The sequence below is a fragment of the Saccopteryx bilineata genome, chromosome 3, assembly GCF_036850765.1.
Source record: "Saccopteryx bilineata isolate mSacBil1 chromosome 3, mSacBil1_pri_phased_curated, whole genome shotgun sequence".
Lineage (NCBI taxonomy): Eukaryota > Metazoa > Chordata > Mammalia > Chiroptera > Emballonuridae > Saccopteryx > Saccopteryx bilineata.
The window spans coordinates 289,637,465-289,653,050 of NC_089492.1; the positions used below are offsets into that span (position 1 = coordinate 289,637,465).

The window sequence follows — 15,586 nt, forward strand, 5'->3', positions numbered from 1 at the left end:
CAGGACGGCCCCCAACCCAGAGTGACCCAGCCCCAGGGGTCTGTGGTGCTGAGGCCAAGAGTCCCTGTTCCAGTCATGAATTTCTGAGAGAAAGAGTCATGTCTTCCTTTTCGGGCAGTTTGGCTCAGCAGACGTAGACTCGGTGATGGACTAGTGAATGGATGAAGGAGGGAGTGTATGGATGGAGGTTGTCAGGAGGGTTTGGGCTTCTCCCCTGAAAACAGTGGGAAGCTGGCAGAAGGTGTTGAGAATGACACTCATTTTCTGAAGAATACTGCCCACCGGGGGTAGGAGTGGACAGAGAGGCAGAAGGCTCTCGCCCAGAGCCATGCAGGTGTGAGAGCAGAGTGGGCGAGGTGACCTGCCCATGAGGATGTGCTCCACCACCCCCAGCATCCGCCATCATGCCTTCCCTGCAGATGCAGGCAGGCTTGCAGGATGTGAACTGCCCACAAAGGGGCGAGCCTGCCGGGAGGGGCAGGCGTTGTTATCCTGTTTTGTCCTGTTGTGCGGATGAGAGACGGGGCTTAGGTGAGGCAGCAGAGGGTGGCACTGCTCAGGGTTCTGAGATGGGCTGGGTCCCGCAGGCTAAGGCTTTTCTCCACACCTTGGTCGTCTTGCCCCAGGGGCCTGACACCCTTCCCTTGCTCTCGTCTCTGGGTCCCCCTCTCTCCCAGCCCTGCGCCCTATCTCTCTGCATCCTCTCGCTGTCTTGTCTTTGGATCTGTTTGCGTCTCTTACTCTGGGGCCTTGGGTCTCTCAAGAACTCCCTGTCCTGAGGTGTCTTTTTCTGTCTCTACATCTCCTGGGATGCAGATCTCTGAGGACAGGGCTGGTGGCTGCCTTGTCCACAGCAGTCCCCCTGTGCCTAGAGCAGTGCCTGGCCCAGCGGCCTCCAGTGAACACAAGTTGGTGGGCGGGTGAGCTCAGACAGTGGGGAGACAGGTTGGAAGGCAAAAGACCTGACAAAGCTGAGCCAACCCCAGGAGGCAGGGGTCCCCTGTCCTTCGTCCCCCTCCATCGGTTGTGTACCCTGCCAGGAGGCCGTTGAACGAGAACACTCCAGGCAGACAACCAGTGAACCTTTGCCTCCGAGATGGCTCATTCATCTCCAGCAACTGTCAAAATATTAACTAACTGGGACGTGATTGCTATGAATTGCTCCAGAAAATAGCTGGGAGCTCTTAAGGTTTTAAAATAGATGTTTCTGATGCTGCAGTTGCCTTTTGACGGTTTTATTAAATGATGGAGAAAGTACAATTAGTGTGTTTTGCCTCATTTGCTCCATGGAGCTCATCTAGGTCTCGAGGAGTATGCCATTCGGGGTTTCCATAGAAACCAGCTTGTCAGGCTAGCTCTAGCTGAGTCAAACAGGAACTCTTATTCCCAAAAGCAGGTTGTCAGATTTGCTTTCAGTCAAAGAGCAGTGAAAATATTTTCCATATTTGCCTGTGGTTCTTGAGCCCGGGAAGGGAGCCTGTTGTTTGGGTGGTTCTGTTGGACCAGAGCCACTCCCACGGCCTCCCTCTTGTTCTAAGTGATCCCCTCGGGCTTGGCTTGGTCCTTGGCACTACGTTTAGGCGAGGAAGTCACAGCCCAGGTTCAGTGCAGGAGGACAGGTCAGAGGGAGCTGCCTGGGGGTGAGCTCCTGGCGGGACTTCTGGGGTCCCTGGGCAGGTCCCCCCTCCTCTGCTTCCTCTCTGTCCCCTGTTCCCCTGTGCACCTCTGCTACGCGGGACTCCTCCATGTTGGAGAGGCACTTTGTAAAAAAGACGTTCTTGTAAATACTTCTCCAAAATTACTGTGAACCAGAGAGCCTGGGTCTGTCTTCAGAAAGACTGCGAGGGGGACACTAGAATCCATGTAAACACAATAAATTAAAATCAATAAAAAAAATTCCCCCCCAAGAAAAAAGAAAGACAGAGTAGTTGTGTGACCCCAGGCAAACGGGAGCTCTGACTTTGGGCTCCCGTACAAGTGAAGGTTGCGGACTGAGTGGTTTCCTCGGGCCCTTGGTTTTCAGCAGAGAAGGTAGCTCTACTCCATCCTGAGGCCGGGCTCAGTGCCCCAAGGAAGGCTCTGTGGCCCAGCATTCTGTCCCGAGTGGACATCCGCAGCCCACAGCCTACCTCCCCGCACTCCGTAAGGAGGCTGCTGGCAGGAGGGCTGAGTTTGCTGGGCGCCGGCCTCGGGGGAGGGGGCGTTGAAGAGGTGCCGGGTCACAGAGACGAGGCTCGAGGCACAGAGACGAGTCTCGGTGGGCTGACCGCACAGCTGTGCTCTGGGCGCTCACCCGGCAGCCGCCCGCCCCTTCCCAGGCTGCCCGTGTGAGCTCTGCCTCCACGTCCCCTGGAGACCCAGCACCATGTGCTGCTGTTTTTCCCACCCCATCTGGCAGGAGCTCGTCCTGGCCACATTTAGACAGATGGGCAGATCCATCAGTGTGGCGACCTCGAGTTTCTCAGCAGGGGGTTCTTGAGTTGAGTTTGATATTAGTGTCTGCTGGGTCTGTTGGTGGAGACGCAGGCTCAGCCTGGTGCAGCCCTGGCTTTGTCTCCCTCTTCCCTGGGGGGTAGCTGAACGGTCTGCCCCTCCCCACAGCCCTTTTCTCTGTCTGGCCCTTCCTCAGAGGCCTCTGGTGTGTGTTAATGACCAAAGTTTTCTTTTGTCAGAACACCATCGGAGAGGAGCATGCCTGGCTCTGGAGGTCCAGGTGTGAGGCCACGTTAGCAAGTGCTAGAAGGCCGACAGGCCTGGGGACCAGCCCCTAGGCTTAAAGCAGATGGTCTGAGGTCCTTCCATCAGCCTTTGGAGAGTGGCAGCATTGTGGGGAGGGTCCCGTGGCCTGGACAGGGGGTGGGGGGGTTCCTGAGCTTGCACATCATGGCTAAGGGCCTTGGGGGTCGGGGTAAGAGATGGTGGCATTTCAGCCCACCTGCTAGGCTCCTGGTGCCCCGCCCTTTCTCGCCAGGCCATCCCTCATGTGGTCTTCTTCTTTGAAGGTTCCAAAAAGCTGACCAATAAGGCTACCCTGTGGTATGTGCCCCTGTCACTGAAGAATGTGGACAAGGTCCTGGAGGTGCCTCCGGTTGTGGTAAGGAGTCCTCTTTCCACTTCTCATGAGACAGGTAGCAGAAGCCTGTCACTCTGTGATTCTGGGGGTGTCCTGGGAGAGCAGTGGTGGGAGCAGTGGGTGGGTCCCTGTCCAGGATCTTAGCACAGGTTTACTTCAGGCTGGGAGTGGGACCATAGGCTGGCCCAGACGCCATGGACCCTCTTCCTGAGGACCCTTTATCACACTCTGTGACCAGAGATAAGGCAGGTTGGGGCCATGCCTGGTGAGGGTTCCTTCTGCCTTTGACCTTCAACAAATAGTCAGCCAGACATTTTTTCAGCAGAATGGGTTTATTTAGGAACAACAAAAAATTTGGGATATGTGGTCTACTGGTGAATCACCCACAAGTCCAGAGAACAAAAGGTGGGCTCTTTTATAGAAGGATAGGGGGGCGGTGCAGAGGGGCTGTTGCAAACAGAGTCCATTGGAGGAAACTGGGAGTCCAAAGTGTGGTAGCTTCTCATTGGCTGAGTGGTTGCCAGGCTAGGAAAAGATTCTCCTTCCTGCTGGAGTGGTAGTGTGTTCCTCTTGGAGATGGGGAGTATTTCTTCCTATTCTGGGTGACTGACAATGAGTGGTATGTGTGAGAACCCTCCAGCTCCTATTAATTAACTAATTTGTTTGTTTGTTTGTTTACTTATCTATTTGAGAGGAGCAGGGAGAGAGACAGGAACATTGAGCTGCTCCTGTGTGTACCCTGACCAGGAAATCAAACTGGCAACCTCTGTGCTCCGGGACAATGCTCCAGCCAACCGAGCTGTCCTGCCAGGATTTATTTATTGATTTATTAAGTTTTAGAGAAAGAGGAAGGGAGCGAGAGGGAAAGGGAAAGGGAAGCATTCATTTGTTGTTCCACTCAGTCGTGCATTCTTTGGTTGTTCTCTGTGTGTGCCCTGACTAGGGATTGAACCCACAACCTTGTTGTTTCAGGATGACGCTCTTAACTGACTGAGCTAACTGACCAGGGCCCCAACTCCAATTTAAATGAGGGTTCTGTTCATTAATCTTCATGTGCTAAGAGCCAGGACCATCAGGCCGCCCTGCCCAGGCCAGCCACTGCCGCTCTCAGTCCCACTGGGCCCCGAGGAAACGAATGTTAGGATAGCTCTGTTTCAGCCTCTTTCCTTGGTTTCTCTCAGTTGGGCTTTTCTGTGGACAGAGGCATCTTTGCATGGAGAGACTTCATTGTGTCTGTTCCCAGGTCCATGGTTAGGCAGGGTCAGCAGGCAAGCAGGCCAGTGGGCAGGAAGGGCCAGCGAGTAGGCAGGGTCAGCAAGCAGGGTCAGCGGGCAGGCAGGGTCAACGGGCAGGAAGGGTCAGTGGACAGGCAGGGTCAGCAGGTAGGCAGGCTCAGCGGGCAGGCAGGCTCAGCAGGCAGGCAGGCTCAGCGGGCAGGCAGGCTCAGCAGGCAGGCAGGCCAGCGGGCAGGAAGGGCCAGCAGGTAGGCAAGCCAGCAGGCAGGAAGGGCCAGCAGGTAGGCAGGGTCAGCGGGCAGGCAGGCTCAGCGGGCAGGCAGGCTCAGCAGGCAGGCGGGGTCAGCGGGCAGGCAGGCTCAGCAGGCAGGCAGGGTCAGCGGGCAGGCAGGCTCAGCAGGCAGGCGGGGTCAGCGGGCAGGCAGGCTCAGCAGGCAGGCAGGGTCAGCGGGCAGGCAGGCTCAGCAGGCAGGCAGGCCAGTGGGCAGGAAGGGTCAGCAGGTAGGCAGGCTCAGCGGGCAGGCAGGCTCAGCAGGCAGGCAGGCTCAGCGGGCAGGCAGGCTCAGCAGGCAGGCAGGGTCAGCGGGCAGGCAGGCTCAGCAGGCAGGCAGGCCAGCGGGCAGGAAGGGCCAGCAGGTAGGCAGGCTCAGCAGGCAGGCAGGGTCAGCGGGCAGGCAGGCTCAGTGGGCAGGAAGGGTCAGCGGGCAGGAAGAGTCAGTGGACAGGCAGGGTCAGCAGGTAGGCAGGGTCAGCGGGCAGGCAGGCTCAGCAGGCAGGCAGGGTCAGCGGGCAGGCAGGCTCAGTGGGCAGGCAGGCTCCAGAGGACAAACGATTGGCAATGGAGAGCAGTAGTTCATTCCTACAGTGATGGCCTCACCTCCTCCTCTTGTAACTCCCAAGTTTCTAGATGTGCTCCGTGGGGCCCACTGCTCTCTGCTCTCACGCCTATGAGTGGACAGTACTTCTTAGAAGGAAACAGATCAGGGCCCCAGCGGCACCTGCCCCTGTGGGAGCGTTTATTTTCCTGAGGGTGAGGTGGATAGAGAACACGTTTTTAAAAGCAGTAGCAGCCTGACCTGTGGTGGCGCAGTGGATAAAGCATCAACCTGGAAACGCTGAGGTTGCAGGTTCAAAACCCTGGGCTTGCCTGGTCAAGGCACATATGGGAGTTGATGCTTCCTGCTCCTCCCCCCTTCTCTCTCTCCTCTCTATAATGAATAAATTTAAAAAAATAAAAAATAAAAAAAATAAAAGCAGTAGCACTGGGAACCAGACAGTCAGGGACTGGTGCTTGCTCATTTTGCTTACAGTGCTCACAGCGAAACCGGGCATCACAGTCCCTGTCATCCTCCTCAGTGTCCCCTCCCCACCACAGGGATTCTCAGGTACAGGCCCTGTCCATCTGTGGGAGGCCACTCTGCCCTTCATCTGCTGCCTTTCCACGGCCCTGGGCCACCCAAGGTGACAGGGACTCACTTTTTGCACCCCTGCAGATGTAAGCCTGAGGGGGGCGCTCTCATGCCTGCCTCAGTGTCTGACCGGGGCCCCCAGCGGGCAGACGCAGCCTCTGTGGATGGCAAGCTGTTGTGTAGTCCAGACATTTTAGAAAAAATTGTGGTGACGGGGGAGCCCTCTCCACGTGGAACAGGAAGGTCGCTTAGACCTTGGCCTGGGCTGGCCAGGGGGTCCGTCCTTTGGTACTGTGAGAGCAGGGTGTGAGCGCCTGGTGCCCAGTCGGCACTGGTGGAGTTCCGTCCACTCTCCTCACGCAAGGAGAGCGGTGAGCTCAGGGCCAGGGTGTCTGCCTGTGAGTTTCCCAGGCTGCTCTGGTGGTCTGTAGGCTGGGGGCTTAAACAGACCGGGGATCAGAAGCCCAAAATCATGGTGCTGCCCCTCAGAAGGTTCTAGGGGGGAACCCTTCTTTGACTTCCAACTTCTGGTGGCTCCTGGTGACCCTTGGTATTCCATGGCTTGTGGCCACATCACTCCAATTTCTGCCTCCACTGTCACGTGACCGCCTTTCCTCTGTGTGTGTGTGTGTGTGTGTGTGTGTGTAAATCTTATATAGACATGTTCCAAATAAGGCCACACACAGAGTTTCCAGGTGGACTGGGACTGTGCCGACAGTGTTCAACCCCAGAGCACTGCCCTCAGTCCCCAGGCCCCCACTGTGCTGCCCGGGCCACCTCCCTCTGTCTCTGCTGCTCTGCAGGGGGGGGTCACCTCGTTTTCACACAGCACTGACTGCGGGGTTTGAGGCACAGTGACTGTTCTCTGTAGAAACTACTGTGTACCGACCCTCATTTTCATCTTTCCCGTGAAGCCCTTGGTGCTGAATTAGTCTCATCATGTGATGTCCAGGACTGAATCCCAGGAAGGAGTGAGGCAGGTGTGAAATGATGAGTGGCTGAGATCGTCTGTATATCGTTTTAACCAGGAAAACCAGGAGCCAGCTCAGTGCCCCTTTGTAATGGCTCTGTCACCTAAATGGTGTGAGTTGATACACCCAGTGGGGGAAATACTGCTGTTTTTACACTGCACAGACAGCATGAGAGAACTTTTTATACACATGGGTATAAAAATAGTTATAGGAAGGATGTCATCTTGGGCAAGGTTAGGGGACTACCTGAGACTTTCACCCTCTCTGTGTTTTGTTATGAATGTTAAATACGCGTTATCAGTAGAGGGATAGTTTTGATGATAGAAACAAGGGCCAGGTCCGGGAGGCCGGCTGCCCCTCTGCCCCTCTGCCCCTCTGCCCCACAGTACTCCCGGCAGGAGCAGGAGCAGGAGGGCCGCCGGCGGTACGAGGCCCAGAAACTGGAGCGCATGGAGACCAAGTGGAGGAATGGGGACATCATCCAGCCTGTCCTGAACCCAGGTAAGAGCCAGGGTGCCGCGGGGCAGATGGTCACGAGTGTCCTCCTGGGGTTCGTGTTGTCATACAAACCCCTTCCCTGTGTCACAGCCAGCTGGGATGCCAGGAGGCTCCACAGTCCCCCCGAGGCCTCGGTGCCGCGTTCCTGCAGGGATAGCGTCAGGCCAGGCATTGACTCTGGCGCCCGTGTGCCCATGTGGTAGCTCCACTGTCCGCTGAGGGGTGCCTTTTCATGGGACCGGCTTCTGGGTGGTCTCTCCCCCAGGGTCACTTGGGAGGGCTTGTGTGGTGAGATTTCCACCTTATGTAAAACAGAAGACAGCACCTTTTTCACACTGGGGAGAAGGCCCTGTGGGTGCACAGCCTTCCTTTCCTGCGTGGTCCTTCCCATCTTTCCTTTAAGTCCATGCTGGTCTGGCTTGAACAGAATGTCCACCCAGAATCCAAACAGAAGGACAATGGATGTTTTCCTCCAGAAATGTTCTCCCCAGCCCCTTCCCCCCAGTCCTCAACAGAGAAGTCCCTGGTGTGGAGGCGCCCTCAGGGCAGGGCCTCTGGACGTCTGACCCCCTTAGGACATGGTGAGGCCGGGGACTGTGGGTCCTCTGGTGACAGGCGTCACCCTCCTGCACACGGGAATAATTTCATCCGTGTGGACAGGGTTCTCGAGAACTTGCTCTGAGGCTTGGCTCTGCGTCAGGGCCCGGCTGCTGTGAGGAATGTCCCTGTTCTCTGCCAGTTCTGCAGGGCGACACCTTCCAGGGTCCTCCATCCCCACCTTGCACCCAGAGGTCCCCCTTGTAGCTGCAGCTCTCCTTCCCTTTTGAAACCAGAACCAGATTTCAGGCTGTTGCCTAGCAACCCCAGGAGGGGCCAGCCTCATCCTTCAGGTATCTTTTCAGAGTCTGGGAGTTCCTTAAAAACCCAGTTTTTCTTGTTTTCTTCATCTGACAAGAGAAAATGCGATGACCTTGAACCCTTGGCTCCACGGGAACCCTTGGCTCCCTCTGCATATAAAAATCTTTGGTATGTCAAACACCAACTCATTCAAATGACAGGCAATTTGAAGTAACTATAACAACCTAGACAAAGAGATGGCCCCCACTGTTGTGTAGTAATGTTTAAAAATATCAAATAAGCTATGTCTAATAATCTAATATTCCTAGAACTTGCATTGATGAGCTTTTTATAAATGAAAGCACCAGAATTCTGATGAGAAAAAAATACAGCCGCACCCCAGTCCACGGTGGGGACTGTTTGGCCATATGACTGACTGACCACCCATGGCAGGGCTGTCGGTTATAACAGAACCAGTCCTGCCTTATCCTGGGTGTGAAACAGTGCTCACCCCAGAGCTGGTCTCTCTGCCACTGTAGTGGGGGTCCTGGCAAGTCAGCCCAGCCTGGCCCTGCGCTGGGCCTGGGCTCTGCCTGCCCAGGTCCAGCCAGCCCTTGCCAGCCCCATAGCGCAGGTGATGGGCTCTGAGCGGCCACGCGAGTGCTGGGGGCCCATCTTCCAGGGTCTGGACAGGTCCCGTCCTCCTGCTCCCACCAGCTCTTGTTCTGAGGAGGGAGTGGGGGTCGGGCTGGGGACAGGGAAAAAGTAGGTTCCGGGGTCAGAATCCCAGCTCTGCCTCTTCAGTGGGATTTCAGCCTCTCTGTGCCGCAGTTTCCTTAGCTGGAGCCATAGAAAGGGGGAAATCTGTGTTTGTTGACGGCCGAGCCAAACCCTGCGTGTGGCTGCCCTAAGTACTCGAGTCCAGTCCCTGACATCCTTTTGAAATTTCAGGTTCAAAGATTGGGCACTGTACTCATCAAGGTCATGGTGGCTGCTAAACCCTGGAATCATAGTTCATAGCTCAATAGAGGTTTATTATAAAGTCCAAATTGGGCATTTCTAATGGGAGGGATCTCCCCCAGTGGTGGGGACTCGGTCCATCTCGGTGTTGTAGCCTCCCCATCTGTGATAGGTAGCTTTTGGGGTTACTTTGAGAGGGAACAAAGCAGGAGGACTCACACATCTGGGTCTTTAGACTGTTCCTACCCCTGTGGCATCAGAGTTGATAACCAGGGAAGGAGGAAGGGGTGTCGGGGTGCGGCTGTATTTTTTTCTCATCAGAATTCTGGTGCTTTCATTTATAAAAAGCTCATCAATGCAAGTTCTAGGAATATTAGATTATTAGACATAGCTTATTTGATATTTTTAAACATTACTACACAACAGTGGGGGCCATCTCTTTGTCTAGGTTGTTATAGTTACTTCAAATTGCCTGTCATTTGAATGAGTTGGTGTTTGACATACCAAAGATTTTTATATGCAGTTTTCCATTGTTTGAAATTTAAAAATCCTTTTGTCACTGTCCACATTCAGATCTCTTAGCTGTCAAAGCAGTTCCTGAAATTGGGCCATATTTGAGTCTTTTAGTTTCCATTCATGCTATAACATGGTTGCTTCCCTGTCTCTTATGCATGGGACACAGAGCCAATGAAAGCAGCGTGGGTCCTTGGTGTTGGGGCCTCACTGCTCTCGGCTCCCTTGTGTTGTGGAGGGACAGGCCCAAGGGAGACCGCTTGCAGTACTGGCTGGGGGTCCTCGGATGGCTGGGGCATCCTTCATGGCTCTTTGGGCTGTGCTCCACCTAATCTCCCAGGCAGGATCTGGGCACCTGAACCCCGGAGGCTGGTGGTAGGCGTGGTCCTGGGCACACCCTAACCAGCAGGGACTATTACCACCTGCCCCTCCCAGAGCACAAGGATTGCAGGTGTCTTTTCCACTCCAAGTGCCATTAAGAACTGGGAGGGCAGAGTCCTGGACTTTCCTCAGGGCCTTCTCATCCCGTGCAGCGGGCCAGGGCACACCCTGTTACCCTGTGGCTATCTTGGGCACTCCTAGGTCAGGGCAGTACCAGTGGACACTAGAGACATACAGCGTACTTTTCCTGGGAGCCTTTTAGTATGTGTGCTGCTGAAGCTAGCACTCCTGGGAGCCTTTGATGTTGCCCCCACCCCTAGCCCCTTACACAGACCTGGCCACACGAGGACCACTTGGTCACATGCAGACAATGGGCTGGATGGGAAGTCTCCAGAACATGGCCTCTCAGGAAGGAAATCTCCACTCTGCTGCTGCCCACCAGCGCCTGGCTGGATGGCACTGTGGCTTCCTGCACCCCAGCGCAGAGTCCTCCCGCAGGGCCCGGGCCAGGCCGAGGGAGCTCACATTGTGCTGGGACCTGACTCTGGAGGTTGCACCCAGTGGACTGGGAGAGGATGTGGGGAGCAGGCAGGTGGCCAGAAGCCCCAGCTATGGGAACTGAGAGTGGCTAGAAGGGAGACCCCTCTCCAGAGCCTGCGCCTCTGGTGGCTTCTGATGCTGCTGGGCACCTCAAGTCTCTAGGGCTGCAGGTTTGCTCCCTCGCCTCTCCCCTCCCCTCTCTCCCCTCCCCTCCCCTCCCCTCCCCTCCCCTCCCCTCCCCTCCCCTCCCCTCCCCTCCCCTCCCCTCCCCTCCCCTCGCCTCTCCTCCCTCTCCCTGCCTCTCCTCTCCTCCTCTCCCCTCTCCTCTTCTGCCCTCTGCTCTCCTCCCTTCTCCTCCTCTCCCCTCTCCTCTCCTTCCCTCCCCAGCCCCTCCTCTCTGCACAGCCCCCAGGGCAGGCGGCCTTCATACACAAACTTGGGACTTGAGTCTAAGTCGGTATGATCTGTAAGGCTAGAGAACAATCAGAAAGTCTTTGCGTTTGAAAGAAAATACCTACGGCCTTGCTCATCTGAGCTCCTGAGCTCCAGTCTTCCTGCTCCATGGCCCCTCAGGCAGCCACAGTTGAACCCCCCCCACCCCGTGGAGGAGCTCCACACTATGTCCCTGAGGCCACTGCTGTGCTGAGGGCACCCTGGCACCACCCTGTGCCGCCAACCTCGCCTCCCCACCTCCCGCACAGACTCTCCATCTTTGGCCAGATACAGAAAGGACCTTTCTCACCTGAGCTGGTCCCTGTGCTGGCCTGGCAGGCTGGCCGACCCTCAGCGTGGCATAGCCAGGCTGGGACTGGGCTGACCTTTCTGAGCACACTGTCCAGGCCAGAGGCAGTGAGTGTCGTCCTGCCCAGAGGCCGTGGGGAGGCAGAGGCGTGTGCAGCGCGAGTCTGCGCAAAGACCCCAGATCAGCATTCCCTGAACCTGCCGGAAGAGGTGGGCTTAGGCACACTCCCCACGCTCCGGAGGCTGGGCTTTGTCTTGTCTTCTGATGGTTCGGCAGCAGCGTTGCGGGAGGGGGGATTGCGCTCTGGGAAGGTGAAGGGGCCAGGGGAACGGGTCATGGGAAGGAAAAGCCAGCACATCTTTAGATGCTGTGTCTCTCTGGGCTGGGCCGGAGACTGAGGGTGGGCAGGAGTCAGGGTGGGTTCAGGGAGGCTGAGTCTGGCATCCTATCAAGTTCTGAGTCTCCACCTACCATTGCCTGTAATGAAGTATAAGATGAAACTTTTGGGAGGTTGTACCACAAGTTTCTGAAATACTGTTGGCACCTGTTTATTAAGTCGGGAATGAAAGTCAGATGGAAGGTTATTCTTACAGAGTGTCACCAAGAACCCCGAGAGCTTAGCGCCATGTGGTGTTTAGTGGCTGCCTGAGGGTAGGGGCAGGCCTTGCTGCAGATACTGGTGTCCCTAGAGGGTAATGTCGTGACCCACTAACAGAGTGGCTAATTAATCCTTGAAAGCCTTCTTCTTCGCCAGCTGGAACCTGTTTTGAGACCAGTTTTCCTTACAAGTTCCAGGTCTAAGTTGACAGTCAGCCCTGTGACCACATGAACGCTGGGTGTGAGCATTGTCCAACCGATCTGCCATGGAAATCTGTCTGTCCCCTGGTCTAATCCGTCTCCTTTGCAATTCCAGAGCCGAATACAGTCAGCTACAGCCAGTCCAGCTTGATCCACCTGGTGGGGCCCTCGGACTGCACGCTGCATGGCTTTGTGCACGGAGGTGAGTGTCAGGGCCACTGCTGTTCTCCCGCTCGCCAGCCCTGTCAGTCCCTGGGAGCCAGGCTGCTTTCTGACCCAGTTTAGCCTTCTGTGTTCAAGGAAGTCTTAAGAGGTTGCATAATAAATTACTGAAATACTGTGATGCTGGATTTGAACATTAGAAATGAAAGTCCGGTCGAAGACTGTCCTGACAGAGGGTGTCACGTACCCTGGGGAGCTTATGACCATGAGGTGTTTAGTGGCTGCTGGTGGGTTAGGGCAGGGCCTTTGAGGGGACCAGTGTCCTCAGGGAGTGATGTCATGACCACCTAACAGAGTGGCTAATTAAAACTATTTTTGCTGCTGATGTTTGCATTAAAGTTTTTCCTTCATCACATTCCAGCACAAGTAACACAGGCCTTGGCGTCCCCAGCTCGGCAAACATGGCTGGAACACAGAAGACTTAGCTGGGAGTTCCTGGCGGGACACTTTTTACTTTAATAGTGTGTAATTATTTTTTTGTGACTTAGGGGAATTTATGTAGCATACCAAGCCATAAATTAATGAATATTATCATCACAGATGAGATCAAAGTAAACTTTAAAAAATAAACTGATTTAAAGAAAAACACAAGAGAAATGTTAGGTGAGACAGATCGTCAAAGCTGTGGTGGCAGCGTGAGTAATGAACGCCTGGGCTATGCCACGCTGGGCGCCGAGCTGCCCTTGTTCCCCAGGCACAACGGGCACTTGCCAATGCCATTCATTTGCACTCTCATTCCCAGGTGCCTGGAATGCCAAGCTTTCCCTTTCTTCTCCTCTCAGAAAACATCTACTCATCCCTCAAAACCCAGCTCAGATGGCCCCATTCTGTGCAGGGTTGCATTGGTATTTCTCCCAGGGGTGTCTGAAGAGCAGGGCTCCAGGGTCTCACATAGACTGAAAGAGGCACTTAGCAGAAGCTTGTTCCACAAACGCAAGGCTCATGTCACGTTATGGTTGAGAAGTTTGGGGCGATGGTCCCTGGGCCTATTAGGATCAGAGAACAGAACCTAATGTGAGAGATAGTTTTAAAGTTCTTTTTTTTTTTTTTATGCATCCTCTTTTGTCTATTTCCTTTTTTTCAATTTCATTATTGTTTTCCTCTTTCAACTCCATACTGGCTGCAGTGCCCTGAGATCCCATTAACTTGGGTCCCACCCGAGGAAGGCTCTGTTTTATAGCAAACAGTACTTTGCAGGCTCATGAGTACTGTGACGTCAGTGTCTTTCCGCCCTCAGAACAGCACAGCTTATGCAGCTGTGTCTCATAAGCTTGCCTGTTCCTCTTTTTCACCAGCCCTTGTCTCCCCCCCCCACCCCAAGCCTCACCATCAGAAGCCCCGACTTCCGTAACCGCAGAGAACTGTCCTTGAGCTCACAGAGCTCCGCTCTACCTGATAACTATGAAACACCATGCTAGTTCATGAAATGTGGCATCTCCGCCATTGCCACCTACTTGGGTCCACACTCCACGCTGTCTTTCTGCCTCACGTGCGGAGGCTGCAGAGCAGGGCATGAGAGCCAGCTGCCCCTGGACGGGGTGCCTCACGGAGTCATGCTCACATGGGGAGCGTTTGGTACAGGCACATTTTTGTGTGTGTAAGAAGAATGTGCAGTGCCAATTTTAGCAGGGATTTTGTGCCCACAATAAAAAAAAACTAGTAATTTTACCCAACCCCATCATCTTTCCCAGTGCCTAGTAATTCTGCAGGCGTGAAGGACAGAGCATACCTGCGTGGGAACCAGGAATATGGGTCCTGGGTTTTTAACCGGGAGAATACTGTCAACAGGAATGGGATTGAAACTCAGTTAAATGAAAGTCTTCTCTAAACTTGAATTTAGTAGATGCCAATCGCGGGAGAAAACAGTAAACTGAGGTGTATGCTGGTTTGGCTTTTTTTCAGTAATTCTGGGCTATATGTGTGCTTTTGGTAAACTGCTCCCGTGCCCCATTTTCTGTGGTTTTCACATATGGGATAGTCATGATCTTGAGCCCTATCTCCTACCCTGCCACTCACATATACACACACCACACACACACACACACACACACACCACACACACCACACACACCACACACATACACATACACCACACTCTCAGATCTTGGCAACAGTAAATGGCTGGGAATCACAAATGCCAGCCTGGCTTTTGGCTTCTGGGTCCTGAGTGAATCGGGCAGGATTCTCCTTCCTCCCCTTGAAAGAGCTGGGATCTCAGCCCAGAAAAGTCCCATTTTTCCTCTGCGCTCCCCTTCCCCACTGTTGGTTATATGGCCAGAAGGGGCACGCGGGGGATACATATGGGGGTATTTAGGTACATGCAATAGCCAAGACCTTATCAATTCACCCAGACACCTGTCCTTGATGGAAAACAGTAAGAGTAAGTCACCGGTGCCTCCTGCATGTGATCAGACACATGCTAGCGGGCGTGCGGAGGGCCTGCCACTGCACTCAGGAGCAGGGCAAGGGTGCCCACTCTCTCGCTTGCTAACACCGTTTTGGAGGTTTTAGCTACTGCACTTGAACAAGAGGAAGAATTGCGAGGCACAGGAATTGGTGAACAAGAAGCACAGCTGTCTGTCTTTGCACATGGTACAGTAACAGACCCAGAGAGCCAAGATCCAGTGGTAAAAATAACTCACGTAACAAAGCTTCAGTGAGGTCCCAGCACAGAAAGTGAGTAGTACTTAGGAAAAGCTCATCTGAAGTAGGAAAATGACTTCATTGTTTCTGTTGGCAGGTCTGTTTATTTTCAAAGGTGTTTTTATCTCTCAAATTCTAACTAGATCATGACACATTGCTTTTTGGTAATTTGGTAAGAAGATGGGGTTTGCTTTTGTGTGTTTGTCTGACTCATCTTCTTAAAGGTCTTGTTCTTGTTCTTGGTTCCTGAGAGGCTCTGTGCTCTGATGTCCTTCCTCTGGGACCTGCCTTGCCTGACCCTCTGTTGGCTGTTTGCGTGAGGGCTGGGACAGTCCTTGCCCGCGGCCAGGCAGATGACAGAGGATACATGCTCCCCAAGTCCCAGCGGCAGTGGCCAGCCTTGGGTGTCCGAGGCTTCCTGGGGATGAGTCTGGGATGAACAGCGGGTGTTCTCAACAGGAATTCCTCACTTCCGAACTTTCCGCAGCCTGAGTCTTTCTTAAACACTTTATTTTTTATTTTAAAATTACTTTAACCAAAGTATTCTGTGGAGGTGGTGCAGATGGTATTTGACAAAACACAGCTGCCCCTCGTCCTCCCTTGGCTCCGGCCATGCTACTTCGCAGCCTTAGTTGCTGCCACCGGCGTGGGCTCGCCGCCCCACAGCAGCTCCTGGTTCTGTTGTGTCAGCATGGCTGTGCTGTGCCAAGTCCTACTCAGACCACGTGGCTCCAGCTTTGTTCTGCAGGGCCCCCGTCCCCACA

The 15,586-nt window shown here is 54.3% G+C and overlaps 1 protein-coding gene across 1 annotated transcript in view; it reads left to right on the forward strand.

Moving 5' to 3' along the window:
* ACOT7 (acyl-CoA thioesterase 7) overlaps nucleotides 1-15,586 on the forward strand; it is an 87,814-nt gene that overhangs the window by 32,170 nt on the left and 40,058 nt on the right. The window contains exons 4-6 of the mRNA XM_066265184.1: nucleotides 3,003-3,094; nucleotides 7,075-7,189; nucleotides 12,073-12,159. Coding sequence (XP_066121281.1) covers nucleotides 3,003-3,094; nucleotides 7,075-7,189; nucleotides 12,073-12,159 — 294 coding nt within the window. The remainder of the gene's footprint in view (nucleotides 1-3,002; nucleotides 3,095-7,074; nucleotides 7,190-12,072; nucleotides 12,160-15,586) is intronic.